Source organism: Myotis daubentonii, chromosome 1 (assembly GCF_963259705.1).
Source record: "Myotis daubentonii chromosome 1, mMyoDau2.1, whole genome shotgun sequence".
Classification (NCBI taxonomy): Eukaryota; Metazoa; Chordata; class Mammalia; order Chiroptera; family Vespertilionidae; genus Myotis; species Myotis daubentonii.
In genome coordinates, this window is record NC_081840.1 from 100,951,882 (window position 1) to 100,976,702 (window position 24,821).

General features: G+C 43.6%; 1 protein-coding gene and 1 pseudogene across 4 annotated transcripts in view; one reads left to right on the plus strand and one right to left on the minus strand.

Annotated features, from left to right (window-relative positions):
* The window catches only part of KIF5B (kinesin family member 5B), an 83,292-nt gene extending 62,899 nt beyond the window's left edge, over positions 1-20,393 (minus strand). For 3 of the 4 annotated variants that reach the window (XR_009454775.1, XM_059712635.1, XM_059712623.1), the window contains exons 1-2: positions 19,861-20,393; positions 1,363-1,450 (exon numbers count right to left, since the gene is read on the minus strand). Coding sequence is in view for 2 of the 4 variants with exons in the window: in XM_059712635.1 (XP_059568618.1) it covers positions 1,363-1,450; positions 19,861-19,986 (214 nt within the window). In the remaining 2 variants the exon portion in view is untranslated. Of the gene's footprint in view, positions 1-1,362; positions 1,451-11,207; positions 11,425-19,860 lie in introns of all 4 variants that reach the window. The other variant, XM_059712641.1, reaches the window with a different exon arrangement.
* Positions 20,394-20,572: 179 nt separating this feature from the next.
* LOC132243074 (elongation factor 1-alpha 1-like) lies at positions 20,573-23,115 on the plus strand (annotated as a pseudogene).
* Positions 23,116-24,821: the final 1,706 nt, after the last annotated feature.

Sequence of the window (24,821 nt, forward strand, 5' to 3'; positions counted from 1 at the left end):
ACTCCTTTAGATGCCAACTCTACAGGGTCACAATGTAGGGCCTTTTCATTACTAACTGTACTGCCTCCCTAATCACAATTTCAAGTATCTACCTCCCATTATTCCTTCTTGGACCCTGATTTCAACAAATTTTTGACTCTACTGAGACAATTACACCACCTTTCCCTCCTACGTGCATCCCTTATGTCCTCCTTCCTCTCACCCACCTTAGATGCCATGGTTCACCATTATCATCACTCTCTTGACAACATCTTCAATTCTCTTGTCCTTCTCTTCCCCTTTTGTACTCACCTGGCAAAACCCCAACTGGGTAAAGTCAACTCTTCTGGAAACTAACCTCAAGTGAGCCCTTCATGCTACCTGGCAATATTTCCGTATTTTCCTAATGCACTCACTTCTATACTGACAGACAGCTGACTTCATACCTTTACCTGGAACCTCCTCCCCCATCCTCACTTTGTGATGACTTTGCTTCCTATATAATAGACAAAATGAAATTAATGTGAAGAAAACATCTACATTTTCCCTCCATCGTATCTATAAACCTACTTGTATCAACAAACTCTACCTTCTCTCCTGTTACTGTCTGTGCTCCTACTAAATCCTAACCTCTGAATCCCAACCTAGCTACCCTGGTGAATGCTACAAAAAGATAAATTTTGCCCCAATTTAAGCAGAACTTTTTTAACAATTAGAACTTCCAAAAAATGGAATAAGTCATAAAATAATGGCTACTTAACTGTAATATCTCTTTGAGAAAAGGGATTTATGTCACTAGAAGTCCAGATAATCACTTAACACCCACTCAGCTCTAGAGTTCTATGGTTTTAGAAAATATGAAATTGAAAAATATCCTAGTATAAGTTAACAGTATTACCTGGAATGTGAATACTTTTCTCATCCCTGGTGACTCGGGTTAATTACTCAAAGATTTCCCTGCTGACTACAAGTCTTTACAGAAGGAATAACGACGAAATGGAAGAATGACTGCCATTATCGACTATTTTTTAGAAACCCATCTAGCTATCTTATTTTCATTCTCATGCTGCTGTATTTCTAAAATTGCTACCTTAGAAACTAACCTGGGAATATCTAATAGAAATGCATCTTTCAATAACAGTACAGTATAATACTATAATTCTTACAACAACACCATGCACTAAGAACTGTATATAAATTAAGTCATGGAATTTAGGCAAATACTAATTACATTTGACCTTTTTACTAGTTAATTGCTGAAAAAAAGTTGTTTAAATAAGAAAAAGGACATTAAAATGAGAAAGAGAATGTTGGGTAAATGGTAAGATTGCGAACAAAATTTTACTTATTGCTGGGACAACTTAGCAGATTAAATATATTCACCTTTAACAATCTTCTTTGCACAGTCATTATACACTTGCTCTTGCGATGTGTTTGACTGGAATACTCGGTCAAATGCATAAGGCTTGGTCTGAAAAACAAAAATAAAAGTTTTAACTACACAAATTAAAATGGATTTCTAAGCTTCTTTAAAGATATCAACATATATTTAACCTTCACAAAAGAATACCTACTGTGAAGTTTCATGTCATAGAAACTTTGTGGCACAAACCTTAGGGATCACCAAGAACAGATCCACTAAAATAAACTCTACAAAAATAAGAATGTCTGCTTTAGTCTTTGTTATATTTCCAGGGCCTAACACACTAATGATAATTAGCACTATTATGGTAGGCACTTGAATACTGCCAGTGAATTCTGATTTGATGAGTGTCTATGCTGGCAGTGGTTGAGACTGTATTTTCACTATTAATATCATGCTTGGCTGATGTGGCTGTGGTTGAGCATTGACCCATGAACCAGGTCACAGTTTGATTTCCCTTTCAGAGCACATGCCCATGTTGCGGGCTCAATACCCATTAAGGGGTTTGTGGGAGGCAGCCAATTGATTCTTTCATTATGGATGTTTTTATATCCCTCCTTCTCCTTTCCTCTCTCTGGAATAAATAAAAACATATCTAAAAAAAAGTTTAAAAAAATACTAATAAAATTTTGCAGATAAAGAAATTCGAATCCTGAAAGATACAAAAATTGGGAAAAAATTAAAATTCAAACCCAAATCTCTAGTCTTTCATTTCAGGGATCTTTCCATGAATCCATTCAGCTCCACAGTTTACTGCACAACAGCTTTTCAATCATTCATTCATTGAAAAAACATTTATGGAATGCCTATGATACTAGAATGACATGCGAGAATGACAACCAAGACAGATTTACTCTCTCTTTTAGTGGAACATAAGCAATAGTGGATTAACATCAGACAAATAATTAACTGACTAGAATTCTGACTCATGCAACAAAATGTTATGAAAATACTATTATTGAAAAGGAAAATGGGGGCGGGGGGAGGCTTGCAACCTAGTTCAGTATCTGGTTAAAAGCTCTAGTCTTACTTCCCCACTCTGACTAAACTTGGGCGGAGCTGCAGAGCCTAACCCCAGGGCCCCGCCACAGCTGACTTGGGCGGAGCTGCGGAGCATGCCCCCAAGACCCCACCAAGACTGACTTGGGTGGAGCTGCAGGGACCCTCAGGGGCCCACCACAGAAGGAGATATATAGGTCAGAGCCTCCCCATGAGTTCAGTTCAGGCTTTGGATCCAGAATTCCCCTGGACTAGCAGATCTGCCAAATAAAGATTAAACTTTGCTCTTTCAGAGGGCTGATTGTTCTTCCGTGCATTCTGCCACAACATTTGGTGCGCTGGCTGGGAAGCATCAGTTGAGCTGGCTCTTAGGTCACTGCTGACAAGAGCAGACTTCGGGGCACTTGCTTCAGGCTCCAAGACCCAAGGAAGGTACGCCACCGGTACATTCGCCGGTTCCTGAACTCACAGGGTCTGGAAAGACTGCGGCAACTCCACGCTCTGGCGGACCCAAAAGAGGCAGAAAACACCTTTCTGGGACTTCCCGGGAGAGAAGTCAAAATCAGACATCTGAAACTGTAAGTTTTTCCCCGGGGAAACGGGTCCGCGTTTTGGCCTGTCCTATGGGACAGAAGAGGTAGCTCGTCCCTACCTAGGTAATTATTTATCTCAGGATAGCTCGGATCATCTGGAGCAGTGGTCGGCAAACTGCGGCTCACGAGCCACATGTGGCTCTTTGGCCCCTTGAGTGTGGCTCTTCCACAAAATACCACGTGTGGGCACGCACGTACAGTGCGATTGAAAGTTCGTGGCCCATGCGCAGAAGTCGGTATTCTGTGGAAGAGCCACACTCAAGGGGCCAAAGAGCCGCATGTGGCTCGTGAGCTGCAGTTTGCCGACCACTGATCTGGAGGAACAGTTTCTATTCACCATCTTTAGGACTTCCCAGGAGGGAAGTCAAAACTCGGAGTGGCTAAGGGTTCGAGTCTGGCCTGTCTTTTAAAAAAAAGGTAGAAGAGAAGTGTTCCTAGGTAGTTTTCTACTGCCTCTGATCAGGGGACTTGTTCTGTATCTCTGCGCAATTGAAACTGATCTGGTGGTATTCTGTGGTGTAAATGTGGCGAGTGCTGGTGTAAAAGTGTTTTTGTTTGTTAATGTTTCCGTTTTGTTTTTTAAAAACCCTTCTAAACCTCTCCCCAGTTTCCGTGGTGATTCAAAGTTTTCATAAAGTTTTTAGTGGGGAATGTTATCTGTCTTTATTGTTTAAACTAGAGGCCCGGTGCACAAAAATTTGTGCACTCGAGGGGGGTCCCTCAGCCCAGCCTGTGCCCTCTCGCAGTCTGGGACCCCTCGGGAGATAAGGACCTGCTGGCTTAAGCCTGCTCCTGGGTGGCAGAGGGCAGGCCCAATCCCTAGGTGCAGCCCCTGGTCGGGCTCAGAGCAGGGCCAATTGCGGAGTTGGGACGCCGCCCCCTGTCATGCACAGAGCAGGGCGGATCGGGAGTTGCGATGCCACCCTCAGTCACGCTCAGGGTAGGGCCGATTGGGGGGTTGGGGCACCGCCCCCTGTCACACAAAGAGCCGCAGGGCGATCAGGGGGTTTGGGCACTGCCCCCTGTCACACTGATCCCGGTGCTGGGAGGCATATTACCCTTTTACTATATAGGATAGAGGCCTGGTGCCCGGGTGGGGACCGGCTGGTTTGCCCTGAAGGGTGTCCTGGATCAGGGTGTGGGTCCCCACTGGGGTGCCTGGCCAGCCTGGATGAGGGGATGATGGCTGTTTGCAGCTGGTCACACACCCTTCAGGGTGGGGGTCCCCACTAGGGTGCCTGGCCAGTCTGGGTGAGGGGCTGAGGGCTGTTTTCAGGCTGGCGGGTGACTGAAGCTCCCAACCACTCCTTTTTTTCTGTTTTTTTCTTTTTATTCTGGGCCAGCTTTAGCTCTGAGGCTTGGCTCCAGCTCTTAGGCTTCCGCTGCTGAAAGCAGGTATCTGGTTTATTTGGGTTCTCTAATCGAAACACGGTTTCAACTCCAGCTCTGAGATCCTGGCTGGATGAAAGCAGGTTTCTGGGGTTTTGTTTAGCTTCTATATTTGTAACAATGTTTCAAACTGCAAGCTCAGAGGCCGGCAGCGGCAGGCGGGGAACGTTGGAGTCCTCTGTCACTGAAGCAAGCAAGCCTCATGGTCGCTTCAAGCTGCCTGGCTGCCGGCCGACATCTTGGCTAGCAGTTAATTTGCATATCACCCTGATTAGCCAATGGGAAGGGTAGCGGAGGTATGGGTAATTACCATGTTTCTCTTTTATTAGATAGGATATGTCTTTGTTGTTTGTTTAAAATTGTTTAGCTAGTGAAATTTCTGTTTGTGTCTCTTAAAAAAAATATGAATGCATTGCTAATCTGAGGAATGTTAATTATTTACATGTCACCTAAAAATTAAGGCTAAGAGTTCTAACTGGGAAGTAGAGCTTTGGTGTAATGGAGGAAGGTAAAGAGAAATGCTGAAAGAAAGTTGAATGGATGACAGGCCAGTAAGCCGGGACAAGTAGAATAGGGAAACTGAACAGAAATCCTGTCTTCCCTAAATCAAGGACATTGGAGCCATCTTGTAAATCCTGTCTTCCCTAAACCAAGGACACTTGGGAGTAAATGATTTGCATTTGCCTCCCTAACCAGAGGTTAAAGTTTATGTCAATGTACTCAGGGAGACTGATAGAAATCTGATTAGTGTCATTTGCTGTCCACACCCAAGGACAAATGAAGTTAGAAAATAAGGTTTATTTTGATTAGTTCTTTTATTCAGGTCTTTTTTTTTATTTTATTTTATTAAAGAGGAGGCAATCTGGTCCCTCCCAGCAACATGGGTAATAGCTCCTCCTCAAACTCTGTCTTAGAATGTATGTTAAGGAATTTTAAGAAGGGGTTTGTTGGGGACTACCAAGTAAAACTAGTCCCCTAGGAATTAAAAAGGATGTGTGAAATAGACTGGCCATCTTCTGGAGTAGGATGGCCACCAGAGGGCACATTGGATGTCCCCCACAATCAGGAATGTTCACAGAATTATCACAGGAGACCGAGGTCATCCCAACCAGTTCCCATATATTGACCAGGGCTAGAGATAGCAGAGCTTAAGCCGTTTTGGATCCAGTTTTGTGTATATAAGGAAAAAGGGCAGGACCCTCAGAAGGGGAATAAGCCTCCTATCCTGCAGGAACCCCCTGAAGAAGCCCTGCCAGTTCTACCACCTCCATATGTGCCTCAAGTGGTACCCAGTGCCCCTTTGCCTAGCCAGGGAAGCTTAGATACACCACCTCCTTCCGTTTCCCTGCAACCGGACTCTCCAGAGCCAGTGGGACGATATTTGCACTCAGCTGATCAGGGACCCAAACCACTCCCGGCTTTCCAGATGGTTCTCCGAGAAATGCAGGGTCCTCATAAACTGGAGAAAACAGGACCCCACAAGAGGAGGGATCGGTCATTTACTACAAGCCTTTCTCTATGACCGATATCTTAAATTGGAAGCATCACACTCCCATTTATTCTTAAAAACCTCAAGCCAATCTTTCAGACCCATAAGCCCACTTGGATCACTGCAAGCAACTCCTTCTCACACTCTTTAACACTGAGGAGCACATAAAAATAATAACAGAAGCTTGGAAATGGCTCTAGACCCAGGCCCTGCCAGGGACATTAGAAACAGACCGATGGGCCAGGGGGGCTCTCCCAGGTGTGGAACCCAGATGGGACCTGAATTCGGAGGATAGGAGGGCCAGATAAGAGAGATATCGGCTGGCCTTCCTCCAGGGGCTCTGGGCTGGGGCCAAGAAGCCCACTAATATGGCCAAGACCTCTGAGGTTTTCCAGAGGCCTTATGAAAGTCTGGCAGCCTTTTATGAGAGACACTGTGAAGCATATTGAGCTTACACTCCCTTTGACCCAGAGGCCTCGGAGAATCAAACTATGGTCAATGCAGCCTTCGTTAGTCAGGCTCAGTCAGACATAAGGAGAAAGCTACAGAAGCTTGAAGGATTTGCTGGAAAGAATGCAACCGAGCTAACTAGAAATAGCAAACAAGGTTTTCATTAATTGGGACAATGGGGCTAAAAAAAGAGGCTGAGGAGAAACTAAAAAGGAAAGTGACGCTGATTGCTGTGGCTGTTATAAAACCTAACTTCCAGAAAAGGGAGACAGCAAGGAGCCAAGTCAGGAAAAGAAAGGATGGATCTTAAATGGGACCAGTGTGCCTAATGTAAAGTAGGGCACTGGAAGAATGAATGACTGAGCCACCAGAAGAAGCAAGCAAGGCCATCCAAACCACCCAGCCGCTATCGGCCAGAGCCGCCTGAGGCAGACCTCATTGGACTGGCAGCAGCTAACTCTGACTAGGACAGACTGGGCTCTTTCCAACTGGGCCCCCATGAGCTCCTGGTCGAAATGAAAATCGGGAACCAGACTGTGAACTTTATTGTTGATACAGGGGCAGAGCACTTGGTAATTACTCAGAAAGCAGCTCCCCTCTCAGGACGGAAAGTCACCATTATTGGAGCTACCGGGGACCACAGCTGCAGACCATTCTACTGCCCCTGCCGATGTCAGTTAGGCAGCCGCCCGGTGGTTCATGAATTCCTGTATTTGCCAGATTGTCCGGTCCCTGTAATGGGCAGAAACCTTTCAGCCAAAATGGGAGCAGAAAGCACCTTTGCCCTGACGGCTCAGCACAACTGCACTTAGGTGAGGAGACCTCTCCAATGATCCTGTCTTTAGCAGTATCTAGGGAGGAAGAATGGAGACTTTATACCTCCCAGTCAAAGGATTCACCATTAGATCCTGAACTAGAGAAGGAATTCCTGCTGGTATGGGCAGAAGGAAATCCCTGGGGCCTGGCTAAGAACCACGCCCCAGTGCTAACTGACTTGAAGCCTGGGGCACCGCCTGTAAACTTCCTTTTTCTGCATTTAGCTGGCACCCTCCAGTCAGCCCCTGTTTGCCTTTGAGTGGGAAAACCCAACCAAAGGGATAAAGAACAGTTCACCTGGACCAGACTGGCACAAGGGTTCAAGAACTCCCCAACTCTTTTTAGTGGAGCACTAGCAGCAGATTTGCCCAAATTTCCAGGACAGGACATGGGGTGCAATCTACTCCAATATGTAGACAACCTCCTACGGGCTAGCTCCACGTGAACTTAGTGTTGGGAAGGAACACGAACCCTTCTAAGACTCTTAAGGAACACGAACCCTTCTAAGACTCTTAACTGAAATAGGTTACTGGGTGTCCAAAAGGAAAGCTCAAATCTGTCAGAGAGAAGTCAAATACCTAGGTTTCTGAATTACCCAAGTGAAATGAAGACTAGGGACTGAAAGAAAAAAGGCAGTATGTGCCATACCAGTCCCCAGCACCCGGCGACAGATTCAGGAATTCCTAGGGGCAGCAGGGTTCTGTCAAATTTGGATCCCAGGATTCTCAGATCTAGCTAAGCCCCTCATGAAGCCTTAAAAGGAGAGGAAAAGGTACCCACTAACTAAGGTCCTGAAGAGGAAAAAGCCTTCGCGACCATAAAGACAAAGCTTACCAAGGTGCCGACCCTAGGGCTCCCAGATGTGACATGGGACTTTGACCTTTACCTTCACAAGAACAACGGGGTAGCCCTAGGAGTTCTGACTCAGGAGTTGGGACCCTGGCAGAGGCCAATAGCCTACCTCTCCAAACAGATTGACCCGGTTGCCTCTGGGTGGCCCCCATGCCTCAGGGTCCTTGCAGCCACAGCCTTATTAGCCAAAGAGGCAGATAAGGTCACTCTGGGACAGAACTTAAATGTTAAAAGTGCCTCATGCTGTTGTCACCCTAATGCAGCGGTTCTCAACCTGTGGGTTGCGACCCCTTTGGCAGTCAAACGACCCTTTCACAGGCGGCCTAAGACCATCCTGCATATCAGATATTTACATTACGATTCATAACAGTAGCAACATTACAGTTATGAAGTAGCAATGAAAATAATTTCATGGTTGGGTCACAACATGAGGAACTGTATTTAAAGGGCCAGAAGGTTGAGAACCACTGCCCTAATGGAAACTAAGGGGCAACACTGGCTGACTTATGCTCGGGTGACTCAATACCAAGGGCCTATGTGAAAATCTACGAATAAGATTACAGGCAGTAAGAACTCTTAATCCTGCCACTTTCCTACCCAATGCAGAGGGAACCCCTGAGCATGATTGTCTAGAAGTCCTAGAGGAGGTTTACTCCGGCCAGCCAGATCTAACAGATAGGCCTCTACAGAATCCAGACTTAATATTGTTCACGAACAGCAGTAGCTTCCTAGATGAAGGAAAAAGATGAACCGGGTATGCGGTGGTATCAAAATTTGAGATAATAGAGGCACAGGCCCTGCCTGAAGGATGGTTAGTGCAGACGGCAGAATTTTGGGCCCTAGTCAGATCCTTAAATCTCAGTAAGGATAAGCATGCCAACGTCTACACTGACTCATGCTATGCCTTCGCTACCCTGCATATCCATGGGGCCATGTACAAGGAAAGGGGTTCCTGATGGCTGGAGGAAAAGGAATAAAAAATAAGAATGAAATCTTGAAGTTACTTAGAAACAGTCTGGGAGCCCAAGGAAGTAGCAGTCATCCATTGTAGAGGACATCAAAAAGGAAAAGACTCAGTGTCAGAAGGGAATCCTCACGCAGATGCAGCGGCAAGGCTAGCTGCTAAGGAGCGGGCAGTGCCATCGTGGATCATGCTGGTTCCTGAATTACCTGAACTTTCAAAATACACCCCTCAAGAAGAATGGGCCCAATGAGAAGGGCTAAAAGGACGAAGGAAGGTTGGTGGATATTCCCAGATCATAGGGTCTACGTTCCAGAACAGTTAGCTCATAGAGTAGTCCTCCAACAGCATGAACTTATCCATTTAGAGAAGACAGCTCTAGAAACCTTGTTAAGCAGATACTATCTAAATGCCCATCTCCCCTCCTTATGCACCTCAGTCTCTCAGCACTGCCCCCTCTGTGCACAGAACAATGCAAGGCAGGGTTCTTTTGAAGATCTAGAGGTAGACTTGACAGAAATAGGGTGTAGTAGAGGAAATAAGTATCTTTTAGTTTTTGTCTGCATCTTTTCAGGCTGGGTTGAGGCATATCCTACCGCACGGAGGTGAGAGAAGTCACTAAGGCGTTATTGAAGGACATAATTCCTCCGTATGGAATGCCATTAACCATAGGGTCAGATAATGGCCCAGCCTTTATAGCTGAGGTAGTACAGCAGGTAGCTAAGACCTTAGGAATTAAGTGGAACTTAATACAGCCTACAGGCCCCAGAGTTCAGGAAAAGTAGAACACATGAAATGGACTCTCAAGCAGGCTATGGCTAAGCTATGCCAGGAGGTGAAATTACCCTGGACAGATATCTTACCACTTTTGCTCTTGCAGGTGCACTGTGCTCTGAGAGCCAGTGTAGGGTTCTCCATTTGAAATTCTATATGGCAGACCCCATCCCTTAATCCAGCCAAAGGGAGATTTCAGGGAAATAGGGAACTTAGAAATTCAGAAACAGCTATAAGGACTTGGGAAAACTATTCTTGAAGTCTACAGATGGGTTACTGATCGATTGCCCATCTCTCATGAGAGAGTGAGTATGGGTAAGTAGTCTAGGCATTGGCAATAGGATGCTTAAAGATCCTAAGGCAGAAAGGAGCTTGTAGCATTCAAGAAACCAAATGATGCCCAACCAGTGTGGCTCAGTGGTTGAGCGGTGACCTATGAACCAGGAGGCCGAGGTTTGGTCAGGGCACATGCCTGGGTAGTGGGCTCAATCCCCAGTGTGGGGTGTGCAAACATCATTGATGTTTCGCTCTCTTCCTCTTCATCTTCCTCCTCTCTGAAATCAATAAAAATATTTTTTTTTTAAAAAAGAGAAAGAAACCAAATGAAGTAACATCCTCAGGAATTCGACCTGGAGTTTGATCACTTGCTATGATTTGCGCTGACCACCAGGGGGAAGCGTGGAACATGGCGGGCAACTAGCAGTGGCAGTGGGGTGCTGAGGGAGCGAGGTAAGGAGGCGGTGGGGAGGCCAGGAACCTGATCAGCCCTGATCACCGGCCAGGCCTAGGGACTCTACCCGTTCATGAATTTTGTGCACCTGGCCTCTAAAGTATAAGCAGCAAAGATCAAATGCAAATGCCAACACAGTAAAAATGGCAAATATAGTTTTGACCTTGTGGACACTCAGAAAGGATCTTGGGGACTCCACGTTGGGGACCACATTTAGAGAACGTCTAATGTAGTCTGAGGAGCAAGAGACATAGAATGAAAAAGCAAGCGTATAATGTCCATGCAAATCAAGGAGGAACTTTCAAGGAGGGACTGCTTATATCAAATATAGCTGTGAGGTCAAGACAAAACTAAAAGTATCCAAAGACAAAGATCAGATTGTAATGGGTTGAAAAAAGAATGGAAGGTAACAAAGTAGATTTCTATCTGGCTGTGGACCTAAGATAATTTTTTAAGATGGGCAAGACCTGAGGAAGTTTTAATGCTCAAAAGAACTGATCTAGGAAAGTAAGCATCTATAGATGAAAAGAGAAGGGAGTTGGACCCTAAAATACAAAGTAATCATGACTCCAGAAAAAATCCTTAACATTATAGAATACTTCCTGGGTCTTATCTTAAAACACACATACACACACCCCAAAATCTTACTTTTTATCCCACAATCCCCCTCCTCAAAGAAAGAATGAAGCAGACACTCCTAAAGGCTATCTGAAGCCATTCCCAATTCCCATTAGAAAGTCTGAAAAGCTAACCACTTTTTAGCCTAGTTTTCTTGCAACCAGTGGCCACTTGACCCAGTTCTGGATACTATGAAGTAAGTGATGGTTTGCTGGAAGGTCTTGGAGGAGACTTGTTTTCCTGATGAAAAGAACCATTCTCAGCTGAGATTGCCCTTTCTCTTTTCTGGAATAAATGTCTGGAGTTGTAACATCCATTTTTCATATATGACAAAAATGATGAAAAGTCAATCTAAGGAAGACAAAGGATAAGAATCAAATAAGTACTAGCAGCAAAGGCCTATCTAAACTTTTTTTTTTTTTTTTTTGGGTGGTGGGGGTGGATCTCTAAACTTTTTATGAGAGAACCAACCTCTTATTTAAACCTCTCTTTGTTGTTTGTTTTCACTCTGCAGCTGAAAGCATTCCTGATGAATATACTAAGACTAGAGGCCCAGTGCATGAAATTCGTGCACAAAAGGAGGGTAGGAGGGTAGGAGGAGGGAGTCCATTAGCCCAGCCAGCACCCTCTCCAATCTGGGACCCCTCAGTGGATGTCTGACTGTCTCTCACAATCTGGGACCACTGGCTCCTAACTGCTTGCTTGCTTGCCTGCCTGCCTGCCTGCCTGATTGTCCCTAACCCCTGTGCCTGCCTGATCGCCCCTAACCACCTCTGCCTGCCTGCCTGATCACCCCTAACTGCTCCCCTACCGTCCTGATCGGCCCTAACTGCTCCCCTGCTGGCCTGATCGGCCCTAACCGCCTCTGCCTCACCCTGCACCTAGGACCCAGGATTCCCTCATCTGGCCGCAGGCACCCGGGACCCAGGCTTCCCTCCCTCTGGCCAGCTGCAGGCACCCAGGACCCCAGCCGGCCACAGCTGCAGGGGACCATGGGCGGGCGGCTTCACCCAGGCCACAGCCACAGGCGCCCTGGACCGTGGGGCAGGTGGCTTGTCCCTCTCCCGGGTCACAGCCTGGCTGGTCCCCATTCCTCTCTCCCCAGTGTTGAGTGTCTGAGCCATGAGGGCGTGAGGACCATTTGCATATTAGCTCTTTATTATATAAGGGTGATCAGCTCTGGCATCAATTAAAAGACATCTCAATGTCTGATTACTCTTTGGCTAAGACATATATAAACGTGTCCTTTTGCTAAGATACCATTAAGACATTAACATTTAAACCTACAGGTGTGGCTAAAAAAAAAAGCGCCAATCTACTATTTTACTGATTGTACAAGATGTATTCATAATAAACAATTTTGGAAACAAACACAAGTACATTCAAAAGAACAATCATCACCCAGTGATAAAACATGCTATTTTTTCTATGCAAAAAGAAAATAATTTCCCCTCTTCATTTATCCAGCAAATATTTATTTACCACCTAGAAGGCAATGGATATTGTAAATGAGTAACAATTTTAGAAATAATATTTTAGTACAGACTGTAGTGTTCAAAAAATAGAGGATAATAATAGTCTTTTTTTAAAATAAATTTTATTGATTTTTCACAGAGAGGAAGGGAAAGGGATAGAGAGCTAGAAACATCGATGAGGGAGAAACATCGACCAGCCGCCTCCTGCACACCTCCCACTGGGGATGTGCCCGCAACCAAGGTACATGCCCTTGACCGGAATCGAACCCGGGACCTCTCAGTCCGCAGGTCGACGCTCTATCCACTGAGCCAAACTGGTTTGGCAATAATAGTCTTGAATACTAATTAATATAAGTGATCAAGTAATGATAACTGACTTGAAATGGAGACAGTCTCTAGCTTTAAAGAACTCACAACCTGGAAAGGCGTCAAGAATACATTGCTACTAGCCAAATATACATTTAATAACAGGACAATAGAAAACATACAGCATGAAGACAACTGCATTCTTCCAAAATAAATCAAATAACAAAATTTTATTAAAATAAACATCTAAAAAAACAGAATGAACACTACTGAACTTTAACTCCTTATCTCCATTTTTATAACAATTAAAAAAAAGAGTGCTTATAAACCATTTAGAAAGAGATATGCTAAAAATAATAAGTAATAGGAAAGCCCGCCTCAAAAATACATTATGTAGCTACTTACTCTGGAATCACCACATAGCAAAAATGCAAACTACCTATACAACCTTCTTAAAGCAGGACTATGAATATGCAAACAAAAATAATCAAGCTGGGGTTGAGTGATTCGCTTAGAAATTATATCCTCGTTAAATAAAAACTTTGTGCTTAGCATCAAGTCAAGAAATTTTAATTCCAAGGCTAAATTAAAATTTTATCAAGGCAAATTTTTTATTAGAGATCTAGCCATAAACTTACTAAATGACCCTGGCTTCCTGAAAAGAGACGTGTGAAACATAAAATCTACTTCTAATGGCTAGAAGGCACATTTCCAAACTAATAATCTTTCAAATAAATTTAAACAAAGGAAACCTCAATATCTGGACATGTGTATATTATATGGGTTTTTTTCTTAAAACTTTTTTTTTGACATCTATACTTTAAAACCTGGTTCTTGGCATTGAAATATACTCTCTATTTCTATGTATCTTCAAAGACACTCCAAGTCACAAGATTCAATGACATGTGACTTAGACTTCAAGGGGACAAAATGAAATAGAAATGTTTATGCCTACTTGATATCTCTTAAGGTGTACGTATGTAAAGAACCTTGAAGAAATAATAAAATTCGAGTGACAAAAACACAGTGTATGGTGATGAAAAATACATTTATTTTTTAATGTATACATGTACACTGATAGTCTGACAGAAAACTTTATGACTCCGTTTGATATTATCAGGGGGACTTTTGCTGCTGCATCACTGATAACAGAGATTTTAAATCAGGTTTATATTTCGTGACCTTCAGAGATATGCACGAGCTACTACTTTCATCCTATTACGAGACTTAACAAAATTCATCACTGAAAACAAAGATTCACAAGCCTATGTGGATGAAAACATGGAGAGTAACGCTGTTGCAAAGTTTTGTAAACAAAAAAAATTTCTGGAATGGCATTCCAAGTCCTCAATAGTTCGTTTTCGACACTCTTCTCTGGTACTCCTGTCTCTAATCACTTTTTTTTTTTCTTCAATGTTTTCCAAGTCAACTCTAAGGTCAATAAATTTCTGCTTCCAAATTGAGCGACTCTGAAATTCAATCAACTGCATTTCAAAGTCAGCCATGTCTATCCATGAAAACATTTGTAAGTTTAGTTCCTCCAGTTTCATGCTGTATGGAAAGCTCATGAATTTTGCTGTCTCTTCCAATTCTCTGAATTTCGCAAATCTTGAGAAGACTGCTCAATAGTTGACTCGATGATGTTTAAAAACAGCTTTTGAAGGCTTTGGCAGTCTGTTCTGTCATCTTTTGGGAGGTCTTTGATGTGCCTCTTGAGGTTTGGGAAATATCTAAATCTCTCACCATCCACGTCCCTCTTAAAGACTTCCAGTTTCTTTTCACAAGTCTTTATGTAACCAAACATAACATCAAGTGTCTTGCCAGTTCCTTGTAATTTAACATTTAAGTCATTCAAATGTTCACAAAAATTGTAAATGGAAGATTATAAGAGAGGATTTCGCGTGCCAGCAAAAGTTACTGGCGTGCCATGTTTGGCATGCATACCAGGGGTTGCCCACTCCTGGATTAGGCTAAAGACCAAATTAGGTTACAAAGGAGACCCTTCTGGCATGGATACACCTCTTTTGGATTTCTGAATACAGTGGAGCCTTGACTTACGAGTGTCCCGACTAACGAGTTTTTCGAGATACAAGCCGTCTCTCAGCCGATTTTTTGCTTTGAGTTGTGAGCTAAAATTCGGGTTACGAGCCAGCTTCAGATACCCCACCGCTAGTTGGCGCAGCAAACATCACAGTGAACACCACAACATCAGCCCAGCATCACGTGTCTCACTCGTTCACTTTTTGATTTGACATACGAGTAATTTGAGTTACGAGCTCCGTCACGGAACGAATTAAACTCGTAAGTCAAAGCCCCTCTGTAGTAATCACAGGAGATTATAGGAAACTATATTTTCCTTAGTTTGACACAGATTATGGGCTAACAACCCAAACTGTAAAGGTATGGGATGATGACTCCTTATTCTCTTTAAATTTTCACTGTTAAGGTAAACAGGACCAGCCCTGGCCAAGGAACTCAGTTGGGTAGAGTGTCCCCCTGATTTGCCAAGGTTGCGGGTTTGAGCCCTGGTCAGGGCAACAAGGATCAACCAATGAATGCATAAATGAGTGGAATAACAAATTGATGTTTCTCTCTCTCTCTACCTCTCTCTCTAAATTCAATAAATTTAAATATAAAAAGGGTACACAGGATCAAACACCAAATCATCATTCACTTAAAAAGGGAAATCCTATTGTACTGAAGGCAAGGAACTGGGCAAGATAATCTAATTAGGTTTGTTCTCTGCTTTCAATTAACTAAGTACAACAGCCCTTTTTTGGTTCTGGCAGCCTATACAGTACATTATATAAAGAACAATGACTAGTAAAGACACTTAACACAAGTGTGAATGTTCCACTTTTATAACACATAAATATAGGAATAATTTTTTTCAATGGATTCTTTTTCTGCTTTCAGCAGGTTCATGGAATTACATAAGGAGTTTCCCTATCCTCCTTGTGAGGTATCAAGTTTTTTTCATTTAAAGCAAATATATTCTAGTATCATTTAAAGGTTTTCATAAAAGAATTCGTTTACTTCATTCAATATGTGATAATTATAGAACTTCGCAAACTAAAAAACTGTATGAAAAATGGCACAACAGGGAAACACAATAAGATTACAAGATTTGCCTGCCATGCAGTCACATAATCTATATATATAAAAGCCTAAGTGACTGTCTGACTGTCCGACCGTTAGCTATAACCACCAGGGGGCAGATGCTCCAACCAGTAACTATGATGTGCACTGACCACCAGGGGGCAGACGCTCAACACAGGAGCTGCAGAGCTGCGGTGACTTGGCAGCTGCAGTTCTCGGGTGACACACCCGGAACCAGAGAGGAGAGCCCGATTCCAGGGTGCAGTCACCCAAGAACGTCCCTTTCACAATCTGGGACCCCTCGGGGGATGTCAGAGAGCTGGTTTCAGCCCGATCCCCGCAGGCCAGGCCGAGGGACCCCACCAGTGCACGAAACCGTGCACTGGGCCTCTAATATTAAAAATAATTACTTGAGTAACAGGAAAAAATTTGGACAAAATATTGGAAAATAAACTTAGATAAAAATCAGAGTCCTTAAAAATGATTTTCTACATGAGCACTGAACATACTTATAATTCAGTAACATTATAAACCAAAATATTTATTCTTTAAATTTGATTCAACTAAAAGACTGTAAAAACTTTTTATTTTTATTTTTTTAATATATTTTATTGATTTTTTACAGAGAGGAAGGGAGAGGGATAGAGAGTTAGAAACATCGATGAGAGAGAAACATCGATCAGCTGCCTCCTGCACACACCCCTCCTGGGGATGTGCCCACAACCAAGGTATGTGCCCTTGACCGGAATCTAACCTGGGACCCTTCAGTCCGCAGGCCAACGCTCTATCCACTGAGCCAAACCGCTCTATCCACTGAGCCAAACCGGTCAGGGCTGTAAAAACTTTTAAAATGGCCTGGCCAGTGGGGCTCAGTGGTTGAGCATCGACCTATGAACCAGGAGGTCATGGTTCGATTCTGGGTCAGGGCACGTACTTGGGTGGAGGCAGCCTACTGATGATTCTCTCTCATCATTGATGTTTCTCTCTCCCCCCCACTTTCTCTTCCCCTCTCAAATCAAGAGAAATAAATGTTTTAAAAAACTTTTAAAATGTATAGAATATTTTAGTTTTAAATTCTGCATTGCAGCAATTCCTTCTTAAACTATATATTTTGAATCAGGATCAAGATCCAAACAAAACAAACCGAGAAGATTTTATTTAGTGGCTAATTTACTTTCCCCAATAGCTCTTATAAATTCCCAAACAACCTTTAAAAAATAATATAATTTTAAAAAGTGAACAAAAATGAGACCTGAGTAATTAATGATATATTATTCTGTGCAAAATATTAGTTCCTGAAAATAATGAACTAAACACATTGTTTTATATTTCTAAAGGCTTTGTCACTCAGTTGTAATGTATTTCTGCTTACACAAATTTTAAAACTGAACTAAAATGCTTGCCTAAAGGCCAACTTAACTGTTCACTGTTTCACAGCTCTATCATCTATCCACTATTTATATTACTATTGATATTTATTTACTTTATTAAGTAAACATGCAAGACACTTAAAATAACTATCCAAAGGAAACAACCTAGCATAAATGTGTGTTTCTTGTGGTAATCACTTGTTTTAACTATTTGATTTTGTCATTTTTGGGCTGCCTTTTAACCTAATCTTAAACATTTTGTGAATCCTAAATTCTAATATAAGAAAAACAACTTGGTTATACTTATAGATTTGTGTAAGCACACACTAAAAATCATTCCTAATACAAGTCGAAAAGGAAAACAGCTTTATGTCAAGCACTGTTAAGGTTGAGTAATCACACAAACTCAAGAAACTAGTAGCCTCATGTTTGCCAACTAACAATCCAGGCCTTGTAAACCTTTTGATTCCATGTAAAATACATCATTCTAAAGGAAAAGGGTGACTACTATTGTATTTAACTTCTTGGCCTCACTATGATGTCATTTATAATGAGTTTTTCTTCTGGACTTTGTTAACGAAGAACCAGCGTGCAGTCTACACACAGAACTGGCAGTTGTTACTAACCTAATGACTTGTTTGTCAAATGCCTAACAAGCAATATGAATCAACATTCATTCACTAGACCTAAACTTTCACATAAAAACTATAAAGAACTTTAAACTTTAGTCCTGCATAATATGCCAACGCTTTTAATTATCACTGTCCCATGACTCCTTTGTCCTATTTCCAAATTAAACTGTGCAAATAATATATTAAATATGAAATGCAATTAGGAAAAACTAACATTAAAATTTTGTGCCATGATAACAATGTAGAAAAAAGTCCTGGTATATGGCATAACCAAGAAAGATTTAATTTTTAATTACACTGCTCTGTATGCAGTATCTTAGTTTCCATTTTAACCTCCTTGAACTGGGAGTGCTATTTGAGACTTGTCAATACCAGAGATGAACTCAAAAAGAGAGAGAAGAGAGAGAAGAGAAGAGAAGAGAAGAGAAGAGAAGAGAAGAGAAGAGAAGAGAAGAGAAGAGAAGAGAAGAGAAGAGAAGAGAAGAGAAGAGAAGAGAAGAGAAGAGAAGAGAAGAGAAGAGTCAACCTTACATTCTCATCTCCCTAACAATGATTAGCCAACCTTGGTTATGTTATTTTTTTATACTACAAAGGAACAATATCTCACCATCCTTGGGATTATCAAAATCAACTTATTTTTTTTAATCCTCACCTGAGGATATTTTTCCATTCATTTTTAGAGAGAGTGGAAGAGAGAGGGAAAGACAAAGAGACATATCGATGTGAAAGAAACATCTAATGGTTGCCTCCTGCAAGCGTCCAGAGGCCAGGCCGAGGAGGAAGGACCTGAATCGAACCTGGGACCCTTCCGTCTGCAGGCCCATGCTCTATCCACTGAGCCAAACCGGCTAGGGCTCAACTTACTTGAGGGTAGATATTAATTACCGAAGTAGGAATCTAATACCAACACGAAATCTAATTTATTGGTCAAATTTTATCGTTTAAAAAAATTTTCTTTTTAGCCCTAGCTGGTTTAGCCCCATGGGTAGAGCGTCAGCCTGCGGACTGAAGGGTCCGGGTTTGATTCCGCTCAAGGGCACATGTCTGGGTTGCAGGCTCAAGGCACCCTGCAGGAGGCAGCCAATCAATGATTCTCTCTCATCACTAATGTTTCTATCTCCTCCCTCTCTCTCTGAAATCAATAAAAATATATTTTAAAAAACAAAATAAAAACCTTCCTTTTACATTACTTTGATATACACACAAAAAGTTAACACACTCACCTAGACCGTTACCAAATAAAACCCAGCAAGGATGAGATTATGGGTCTTTCTGAGCACTTGCTTGACCCAACCTGAAGTAGCCACATTTGCAACAAACTTGATCACTCCGATTTTAAGAAAACGCACTATTTCTTTTTATATACTAGTTCCTCTTAGTCTTTCTCAATTGTTAACAAAAGGTGGGTAGGTAAACATTTTGAGGTAAAGGTATTATTTGTAGTTTTTTGGTAGTTTTTCCTCCTCCCGCGGGGAAAACAATAGGGTTCAACACAGTTTCTATAAAACCGTCTTTAATATTTAAGATACCGCCACGTTACTAGCTGAATTTTAATCTTAGATATTTTATATATGGTAAATTGGGGGAAGTCCAAAACCCCAACAGCCATCAGCAACAGTAAACACACACTAAACTTGCTCCCGAAACAGTTCCTCCAGCGCCCCAGGTGAGGGAGTGTCCCGGACTGAGACCAGGCGCCTCCCATCACCCTGCACGGAAGCCCGGGGTGGGGGCGCCCCGGGAACACCTGCGGAGCTGCGCAGTCTCCCGGTGCCGGGTTATCTGACCCGGAAAACACCAGGGACAGTCGGGGACACGACAGCTCCCTCTACATTCTGCACCCCACCACTCCCCGGAACTTCCAGGCCCAGCCAGGCCCGAAGCAGCGGGACGGCGGCAACTCACCGCGATCATGACCGTGTCTTCTCCCTGAAACTTGGCGATGTACTTATCGCCGCGGTTCACTTCAGACTCGTTGAGAGGTCTGAAGCGACACATCACTTTGATGTTGCACTCTGCCGGGTCCGCCATCTTCCTCGCTGCCGGGGCCGGAGGCCGGGAGCCACTCCCTGCCGCTCAGTCCGGGAGGAAGCAGGCCCGGGCTGAGGGTCTAGGGTCGCGAAGGTCGAGAGAATCAGTCCCCGGGGTCGCACTTTCCCCGGAGGGGGCGGTGGAGGACGGAGACTGGAAGCGCCGGCGCCGGCAGCCTCGCCCAGAGGCTCACTTCCGATCCATCATGGCAGCCGCGGCGGTGGCGGTGGCGGCACCGGGTGGAGCGTCCACGGCGCAGCTCCTCAGCTTCCCCCTCACCGGCCTGGGCAGACTGCAGGTTCTGGGAGACAGGAAAGCGGTCCCCTCCTTCCTTGGAGGGAGCAGGATGGCCCACCGCCTCCTCGCTCGGCTGTCTGCTTGACGGCTGACCCCAGTCACTTCTAGAGCCACAGACCCGCGACGCGGCGGCGGGAGGGGCGGCGCGCGAGGATCACTGCGCAGTCGCGGAGGCTCGGTCCGGCGACCAATCGTTGCCCGCGCCGGGCCGCGCCGTCGCTTTTCGCCCGGCGGTCGCGGATTCAAGTTTTTCTGGCAGCTCGCTCCAGGTCTAGTCACCCGGCCTCGGCTCCCGCCGGCGCCAGGCGGCAGCAATCCCGAGCTGAGGGAGACGGACGCACTTAGCTTTCTCTAGGGAACAATGGATTTGTTAAAACCACGTTGTCATTTTTTTTTCCATTTGTTTAAGTAAAATACTATATTCCAATAAGGAATGTTTGCTTTCTCTTTGGTCTGGAGATAAAATGGATTCGTAGCCAGCCTTGTCCAGAAAAGGGAAGATTTGAATGAAGGGTGGGACATGCTCTCTAGTTTAATAGTTGTTCTTTCCTGAGAGAGTGGTTTCGGAAGACAGGAAAAAGAAAAGAAAAAAATTTCTTCTGAGGAAAAATGTGGAAGAATAAATAGTGTGAGGTGGGAGAAGGCTGTCAATCAATCAGAGGTCCTTTCTCCTCCATAATGAACAAAAAGGAACTTACCAGTTTCAACACAGGAGGAATGAGGACCCTGGAGTGTGAAGATAGCTTCAAAGAGCCGGGATAAATTTGTGGGTTACATATCTAAAGAAAACCACTCCACAGTTGATTTTGCCTTCTGTTTTTAGAAGGATGCCATAATGGCTCTCCCATGGAAGTGGCTCTGCAGTGCTATGAAAGTACAGCGAAAGATAATTAGAAACCCTTCCTCTGGTTTTGACTTTGTGACTATGAAAACCTTCAATGCTCACTGCCCTTGCCCAATCATCCTAACACCTCCAAAAATAAAACCGTTGTTCAACAGATTCAGGTTGGATCCACTGCAATGAGGGAAATGTCACACCAGGCGATCTGTGGGGTATCTACCCAAACAAAGGTGTCGACCAATGTTGGTGCCAATGCAATGGGACCTCCCAATTTGGGATGCAGTGAAGAAGAAAACTTAATTTAGTGCCACAGCTCAACAGTAATACAGTATAGCTGTGAAAACAACACTGCTATGGAACAGCTCAATACAGATTGAGGCAAAAGTATGTTTACAGTTGTTTGTAGGGGAAATAATGCAGTAAATTATAAACAAAATACAAGAATAAACTGTGGCTTTTTTTGCAAAGGGTTTGCTGCCAGAACACAGATGTTGTGAAAACCACCACTAAATTAAACCCAAAATAGGAAAGGAAAAGACTCATATAAACATCTTCATCATTGGACAGGTGTAGATTCTAGAAAGTCTATCACTACTGGCTATCTGATCTATAAATCAGAGTGGGATTTACAAAAAAACCATTGAAAAATTTGAGAAGGAGGCTGCGGAGATGGGGAAGGACTCCTTCAAGTATGCCTGGGTCTTGAATAAACTGAAAGCTGAATATCACCATTGATATCTCCCCATGGAAATTTGAGACCAGCCAGTATTATGTGACCATCATTGATGCCCCAGGACACAGAGACTTCATCAAAAACATGATTACAGGCATATACCAGGCGGACTGTGCTGTCCTGATTGTTGCTGTTGGTGTCTCCAAGAATGGGCAGTCTCAGGAGCATGCCCTTCTGGCTTACACACTGGGTGTGAAACTGATTGTTGGTGTTAACAAAATGGATTCTACTGAGCCACCCTACAGCCAGAAAAGCTACCAGAAAATTGTTAAAGATGTCAGCACCTACATTAAGGAAATTGGCTACAATCTTGACACAGTACCATTTGTGCCAATTTCTGGAGCCAAGTGCTAATATGCCTTGGTTCAAGGGATGGAAAGTCACCCATAAAGATGGCAACGCCAGTGGAACCACACTGCTTGAAGATCTAGATTGCATCCTGCCACCAACTCGTCCAACTGACAAGCCCCTGAATCTGCCCTTCCAGGATGTCTATAAAACTGGTGATATGCCTACTGTCCCTGTGGGCCTAGTGGAGACTGGTGTTCTCAAACCAGCATGGTGTTTACCTTTGCTCTAGTCAACGTTGCAACTGAAGTGCAGCCTATTGAAATGCACCATGAAGCTTTGCGTGAAGCTCTTCCTGGGGACAGTGTCAAGAACATGTCTGTCAAAGATGCTTGTCATGGCAGTGTGGCTGGTGACAGCAAAAATGACCCACCAATGGAAGCAGCTGGCTTCATAGCTCAGGTGATTATCCTGAACCATCCAGGCCAAATCAGTGCTGGCTATCCACGTGTGCTGGATTGTCACACTGCTCATATAGCTTGCAAATTTGCTGAGCTGAAAGAGAAGATTGGTTGTCGTTCTGGGAAAAAGCTGGAAGATGGCCCTAGGTTTTTGAATCTGGTGACGCTGCCATCATCTATCTATATGGCTCCTAGCAAGCCCATGTGTGTTGAAAGCTTCTCTGACTACCCTCCTCTGGGCTGTTCTGCTGTTCGTGACATGCGACAGTTGCTGTGGGTGTCATCAAAGCCGTGGACAAGAAGGCAGCTGGAGCTGGCAAAGTCACCAAGTTTGCCCAGAAAGCTCAGAAGGCTAAATGAATATTATCCCCAATACCTGCCACCCCAGTCTTAATCAGTGGTAGAAGAATGGCCTCAGAAATGATTGTCTCAATTGGCATTTAACTTTAATAATAAAAGGCTGGTTATTGATTACAATGCGTCATAAAACCTTCAGAAGGAAAAGAGAATGTTTTGTGGACCATTTGTGTTTTTTGTGTGTGGGGGGGCAGTTTTTAAGGTGTTAGTTTTTAAAATCAGTACCTTTTAAGGCAGTGGTTCGCAACCTTGGCTGCACATTAGAATCACCTGGGAATCTTTTTAAAATCCTGATTTCTGGGCCTCACCCTCCAGAAATTCTGCTTTTTTTTGTTTGTTTGTTTGTTATGGGGTGGGGCCACAACATTAGTAAAAAAGAAACAGAATTTCCGGAGGATGAGGCCCAGAAATCAGGATTTTAAAAAGATTCCCAGGTGATTCTAATGTGCAGCCAAGGTTGAGAACCAGTGTTTCAATGGAAACAATTTGACCAAAATCTGTCACAGAATTTTGTGACCATTAAAACCAGTTTTAATAAGAAAAAAGAAAAACATATGTATCCACATAAACCCATTTTTGCCAAACTCTGCAATGTTACAGCACAAGCCAGGGGTCCCTGGGGCCAGGCCCCTCTTCGGCTAGGCAGCTCTGCTCTGCACTGCCCCCCCCCCCCCATACCTGCTTTTCTGTCTGTGTGGCCCAATTCAAGTTTCTCAGTAGGCACTCCAGCTCCAGCCTGGACCTGGTTCTAAACCAGCAAGGAGCTGACTTATATAGATAGAAGTCCTGGCCCCTGATCCCTGATTGGTCAGAATAGAGCTCCCCTGATTGTCAGAGTTGCACAGCTCTGATTGGATGGGGAAAGCTTCAGTCTTATAGTTGAACTAGGACTCTAGAAACTCCTTTATAAGGCTGGCTCAGAAACCCAGTTCAGGCAAACAGTTTAGTAGCACAGAGGCAGCCTAGTGTAGAGGCTTCTCTGCAAAGTGCAGTTTGCTGAGAAAACCCATGTGCAGAAATGACTGCTAGGCTTTGCTTCTTTCTTTTCTCTTCTTTTTTCTTTCTTTTCTCTTTTCTTTCTTTTTCTCTTTTCTTTCTTTTTTTAAAAAATATATTTTATTGATTTTTTTACAGAGAGGAAGGGAGAGGGATAGAGAGTTAGAAACATCAATCAGCTGCCTCCTGCACACTCCCCACTGGAGATGTGCCCGCAACCAAGGTACATACCCTCGACTGGAATCGAACCTGGGATCCTTCAGTCTGCAGGCCGACGCTCTATCCACTGAACTAAACCGGTTAGAGCTCTTTTCTTTTTTTTGCCAAATTAGCCACCAGTAACCTGTCTTAGTCCTCAGGGTTCACAAAGGAAAAGGTGGAGTTCTTACAGGGTTTGGGGGGAAAGTGTGGAGTTCACATAAAATTTAAGCCCTGACTGGTTTCACTCAGTAAATAGAGCAGTGGTCTGAGGACTGAAGGGTCCCAGGTTGGATTCCAGTCAAGGGCACATGCCCAGGTTGTGGGCTTAATCCCCAATGGGATGTGCAGGGGGCAGCTGATCAAGGATTCTCTCTCGTCATTGATGTTTCTATCTCTCCCTCTCCCTTCCTTTCTGAAATTAATAAAAATAGATTTTAAAAATTTTAAATGAAGCTGTATTTTAATAGTGTTAAAGAAAAAGAGAACCACAGGTGTAACTGCAGAATCAGTTCAAACTGGTCTTATTCTGTTCCTAACAAGATACTGAGTTGTTTTTCAGAGACAATAGGACAAGCTTATGTAGAGGATGGAATTTTGACCTCCAATAACACCTGGAACCAAAGTTTCAAACTTTCTCCCCTCTCCTGCCTCAAGGACCTAA